The following is a 5,300-nucleotide window of genomic DNA, read 5'->3' on the forward strand; positions in this document are numbered from 1 at the left end:
TGGTCAGTGGGACCAGGCAGAATGATGGTTGGGCATGGGCTAGAAGGGCCAAAGGGCCCTGCTTCTGTGGTTTCTAGAACCCGACAAAGCAGTGTTCTCTGGGTCAAAGCATGCAGACAAGCCCATCCAGACAAGCAGTACTTACACAGACAAGAATTCGTCTATACTAGTGAAATACAGGTATACCCCACTTCACGAATATTCACTTTTTGCCATTTTGTTTGCATGAAGAAACCTGTGTACGAAAATATCCTTCCATACTGGTGAAGGGGTATTCATTTTCCACTATTTCGGCTTGTGAAAGGTTTCATAGGGACACACTACTTTTGAAAGCGAGGTATACCTGTACATAAGCACGGTTTCGCAAATGTGAGAGTCTCGGATGGGCAGTTCCTTTGGTTGTTCATTATTCCCTCGGGAAGGAGCTGTTCCTCGGCCTGGTGGCACTGTCTCTAATACCCCTGTATCTCTTCCCTGACAGGGGTGGGGAATGATCTCTTCACACAACGGTCCAGTGGATCACATCGATAGGAGGGGAAGGGGGGGAGGGAGGCTTCAGTGGAATGACCTCCAATCCGTGTCTCCGAACCAAACCATGAAGCAGCTGGGCCAGAACGCTCTCGATAGAGCTCCTGTAGATGGTGGCTGGCAGCCTCACCTGCTTCAGACTTCCCAGGGAGTGCTGTTGCACCTTCCCGACAAGGGAGAAGATGTTGAGTGTCCATGAGATGGCGCTTAGTTAAGGGGACTCCGAGGAACCTGGCGCTCTCTCCACCACAGAGGAGGAAGGCGGATGGGTTTCAAGCGTTGACATGATGGCAGGAGAGGACTGTCCAGCCATGGTGACTCGTTGGGATCCCCTCCCACCCTCCACAATCTCCACTGGCTTCCCAACTCACCATACCCCTCCTCCCCTGGTTCCGCAGGAGAAGGACAAAGCACATGACGGTACACGGCCAGTTCGCGCCATCTTCTTGGCTGACGGCAAGATCCTCACCACCGGCTTCGGCCGGATGACTGAGCGGCAAGTGGCCCTGTGGAACCCGGTGAGTGGGGGGTGGGGGGAGTGGGAAGATGTGGGGGTGAGGGCGAGAGGGAGAGGAGAGAAGGGGGGAGAGAGTGGGGTGAGAGAGAGTGAGAGAGAGATGGGGAGAGAGGGGGAGAGGGTGAAAGAGAGATAAAGAGAAAGGGGAGAGAGAGGGGGAGAGAGGGAGAGTGGAGGGAGAAGGGTAGAGAGATGGGGAAAGAGAGTGGGGAGAAGGAGGGAGAGGGATGAAGAGAAAGGGGAGAAAGGGGGAGAGAGGGAGAGGGGAGGGAGAAGGGGAGAGAGAGTGGAGAGAGGGAGGGAGAGAAAGAGGGGAGGGGAGGGAGGGGGAGAAGGGGGAAGAGGAGAGAGAGGGGGAAAGGGTGAGAGAGGGGGAAATGGTGAGAGAGGGGGAAAAGGGAGAGAGAGAGGGAGGGGGAGAGAGCAGTAGGGGAAAGGGGTGGAGGGGGGAGAGAGGGGGAAAAGTAAGGGTTGGTTTGAGAGAGTTTGGGGTATGGTATCCGGCCGAGGATGGTGGGTGCGAGGGACATGTCCATGGGGTTGAACCGGCCTGACCGTCACCCCAGACCTGTGTCCAGGATGCGATGGAGTCACCAATGAGCCTGCAGGAGATCGACGTGAGCAGTGGAGTCCTGATTCCCTTTTACGACCCCGACACCAGCATCGTCTACCTGTGTGGGAAGGTGAGGGCGTGAGAGGGTTGGCATGGAGGGAGAGGGATGGGTGAGGGGAATGGGAGTGATGAGAAGATGGAGGGGGTGAGTGAGGGGAGAGGTGAAAGGTGCAGGAGGGATGGTGGGGAGAGAATGGAGGAGTGGTGTAGGGGTGATGAGGGGAGGGGAAGGGTGAGGGGATGGGGGTTAGTGGAGGGTGTGGGAGGGGAGGGAGTGATAGGGGAGGGGTGATGGAGGGGAGGGAAGTGTGAGGGAGGGAGAGGGTGTGATGCTGGAGAGGGGATGATGGAGGGGAGGGTGTGATGGAGGGGAGGGAATGATGGAGGGAGGTAGGGTCTGGGATGACCCCTCACCCCAGTGCTGTCCCCCCCCCCATCCGTGCAGGGTGACAGCAGCATCCGCTACTTTGAGGTGACAGACGAGGCTCCATACGTCCACTACCTGTCCATGTTTACCAGCAAGGACTCGCAGCGCGGCCTCTGCTACATGCCCAAGCGGGGTCTGGATGTAAAGAAGTGCGAGATCGCCAGGTATGGCTGGGGAGAACGCCGTCCGTGGATGCGGGGAGAGAGAGTCATGCTCCTGCAGACGCAGGCAATAAATTTGCCACTCCCCACGCTGGCCCAGATGTGTGTGCTCCCTTAGGCTCAGGCTGCTGGAAGCACACATCCGTCAACACAGGCAGTGTGTTGAGTGCGCAGGCCCGTGCACCCGGCAGGATGTGCTGTGTTCCAACAAGTGCCGGACACACTGTTTTTGCATATGCAGACCAGCAACCCAGGCCTTTGGTGCAGAGCGGTGTATGTGGCCCAATGCTTCTGTGCAGTTCACCCAACATGCATGGAACTGTCTGCCCAAAGTCTGCAGCAAACATGCAGAGAAATGCTGACAGGTGCACCACCTGATACGTAAAATGGAGGTTGGAAGACTGGTGCACAGCCCGACACGTCTATCTTGTGCGCAGTCCTACACATTGCACCAGTGTTGGCGGAGTGGAGTGCAGTCCTGCACACACAATGTATGTGGACCGTACGCAGTCCTACAAACATCATGTATGCAAACTGGAGTGTGCCAGACCTACACACACAGTTCTCAAGGACTGGTCCACACACTCCTACACACACAGTCTACGCAGACTGTTACGAGCCCAAAGGATCCCAAAACCCAGCAGCAATAGATATTCACCACAACAAATAGTTACTTAAAGTTGTTTTTAATTACCTTTAAACACAAAAACAGAAATAAACTTTAACTTATCACTATTAACCTAACTAACCCAACTTAACCCCTTTCTCATTCTAAGCGCACGTGTATGTAATGTATAAATTTAAGAAAAATTCTTTGGTTCACAGTTTAATCTCACTTCTCATTCTTCCAATTTCTCTGGATGCAGGCAATTCTTATACTGTGCACAGAATTTAACATGTATAAAGTTCACCAGGCTTTGGTGCTTGAAAGGTAAATGTTTATCAGTCAGGAAGGCTCTTGTAGGGTTTGCAGAGAGAGATTTTTTGTTCCAGGATTTCCACAACTGAGGTAACACCAATTTGTTACCTCAGTGTCTCGTTGATTAAACTTGCCCCATCAGGGTTCTCCAGATGATAACCTCTTTCATTCAGGCCACACAGAATTCCTTTCTGTACCTCTTATTCCAAGAGAAATATCAGACAGATAGCACTTCAGCCATTGGCCACTTTGGAGCTTCCATTTCAATTCTATCCAGCTTCTCCTGGCTGCCACTGTTCAGTCTCTCCCTCTCTGAGATTCCAACTGCCAGCCACATGTCCTTCTCTCTCTCACTTGCAAAATGTCCTCCTTCTCCAGCATACAATAGGAGTAAGTTTTCGAGTCCATCTGTTGTTTTAGGCAAACAAACCTTTCAATGATCTCTGAGTGACCACTTTTCAGAGAGGCCAAAAGCCTTGCAAAAATGTCCAACACAAACAATCTATCTCCGGTTGTTCTTCCAAGACTATGGTCTGTTCGTTTCATTTCAATTAGCACCTACTTGTGAAATGTGCATAGCATTCTCTATAGTTTCTGTAGTCACTGAATATGAATTCTTCAGTATTTCAAATAAGATCTGTTTCAAAAACATTTCCAAATATTCCCTCACAAGTCCATGTGTAGTCTCCACACACAGTCTATACAGTCTGGTGTGCAATCCCACCCCCACCCCCCCCACCCCCGACCACAGTGTACATGAACTGGTGCACAGTCCCCTCACATTCAGGGTATGCATGGACTGGTGGTGGATGCATATCCACACATTCAGTGTGCATGCAGACTGGTGTGCAGCCTACACACATTGTATGCAGTCCTGTTTTGTGCAGTCCTGACACTTTCCTTCCTCTGATTTAGATTCTACAAAACTCCACGAGAGGAAATGTGAGCCAATTGTGATGACTGTCCCACGCAAGGTGAGGCCCGCATTCTCCTGCGAACCCTCCTGACTGTGCTCTAGATCTCTCTGATCCACATCCCCCCATTCTGCATCCCTTCTCCCTGATCCATCCCCCCCCCCCCCCATATCTGCATCTCCCTGATCTGGATCTCCCTGCCTCCAGATCTCCCTTGTTCTGTTCTCGCTGCTCCGGATTCCCCTGATCCACATCTCCCTGCTCCAGATCTCCTTTGTTCAGTTCTCCCCACTCCAGATCCCCTGATCCACATCTTCCTGCTCCAGATCTCCCTTGTCTGGTTCTCCCCACTCTGGATCTTGCTTTTCTGGTTCTCTCTGCTCCAGATCTCCTTGCTCCAGGTCTCCTCACTCCGGATCCCCCCATGGTCTGGTTCTCCCCACTCCAGAACCCCCCCCCCCCGCTCCAGATATCTCCCCATACCGGATCCCCCCCCTGATCCAGATCCTTTCTCCCTGCAGTCTGACATTTTCCAGGAAGACCTGTTCCCGGACACCGTGGGCCCAGACCCGGCACTGGAAGCCAGGAGTGGCTGGCCGGGGAAGAATGCTGGTCCCATCTACATCTCCCTGAAGACAGACATTGTCCCTGGCCAGCGCCGAGCCATCCAGATCTGCCGCAAGGTCCTGGACGTGAAGACCACTTCCCACCGAGCCGAGCACCCGGAGGGGGAGGGACTTGGTGAGCACAAAACCATTCTGTGGTATGCGGGGACAGTGTACGGAACCTGACGGTCTCTCCCTCCCCAACCCTCCAGTTTCTCCACTTATGTCTCTCCCCCACCCGTCTACCCCCATTCCCAACTTCCCTCTCCTCTTGCCTCATTAATTACCTCTCCATCCCTCGTCACCCCCCTTCCCCCTCCCTCATGGACCCCCCCTCTCTTCCCCTTTCATTGACAGTCTCCGTCTCCTCATTGACACCCTCCCTCTTTCGCCCCCACACTGACCCCCGTTCTCTCTCCCCCTTCCCCCTTACTGTCTCCCACTACCTCACCCTTCCCTCTCCCCTCACTGACCGCCTCTCTCTCCCCGTCCCCCTTCCTGACCCCCTCCCAATCTCCTCCCTTTCTCCCATCTCTTCCCTCGCTGACTCCCCTCCTGCTCTCCCTCCCCGACTCCCCCTCACTGACACTCTCCCCTTTCTCCCCCCAGACCAAGG

At 53.8% G+C, this 5,300-nt stretch overlaps 2 protein-coding genes across 2 annotated transcripts in view; both read left to right on the plus strand.

Annotated features, from left to right (window-relative positions):
* Nucleotides 1–727, plus strand: part of LOC138756778 (F-box/LRR-repeat protein 19-like) — a 16,009-nt gene extending 15,282 nt beyond the window's left edge. The window contains 1 exon segment of the mRNA XM_069923164.1: nt 482–727. Within this exon segment, the coding sequence (XP_069779265.1) occupies nt 482–727 (246 nt within the window).
* Nucleotides 728–797: 70 nt separating this feature from the next.
* LOC138758285 (coronin-1C-like) lies at nt 798–4,885 on the plus strand. The gene is made up of 5 exons (XM_069926990.1): nt 798–1,046; nt 1,624–1,728; nt 2,104–2,269; nt 4,081–4,139; nt 4,601–4,885. The coding sequence occupies exons 1-5, from the start codon at nt 813–815 to the stop codon at nt 4,868–4,870; spliced, it is 834 nt and encodes a 277-aa protein (XP_069783091.1). The 5' UTR covers nt 798–812; the 3' UTR covers nt 4,871–4,885.
* Nucleotides 4,886–5,300: the final 415 nt, after the last annotated feature.

This window comes from Narcine bancroftii, chromosome 3 (genome assembly GCF_036971445.1).
Source record: "Narcine bancroftii isolate sNarBan1 chromosome 3, sNarBan1.hap1, whole genome shotgun sequence".
NCBI lineage: Eukaryota > Metazoa > Chordata > Chondrichthyes > Torpediniformes > Narcinidae > Narcine > Narcine bancroftii.

What these genes read in the sequence shown, in the direction of transcription:
- LOC138758285 (XM_069926990.1), top strand. Translation starts at nt 813, where the DNA reads ATGATGGCAGGAGAGGACTGTCCAGCCATGGTGACTCGTTGGGATCCC. An exon ending in GTATGGCTGGGGAGAACGCC is followed by an intron (nt 2,270 to 4,080) that starts GTCCGTGGATGC and finishes CCTCTGATTTAG; the next exon opens with ATTCTACAAAACTCCACGAG. An exon ending in TGATGACTGTCCCACGCAAG is followed by an intron (nt 4,140 to 4,600) that starts GTGAGGCCCGCA and finishes TTCTCCCTGCAG; the next exon opens with TCTGACATTTTCCAGGAAGA.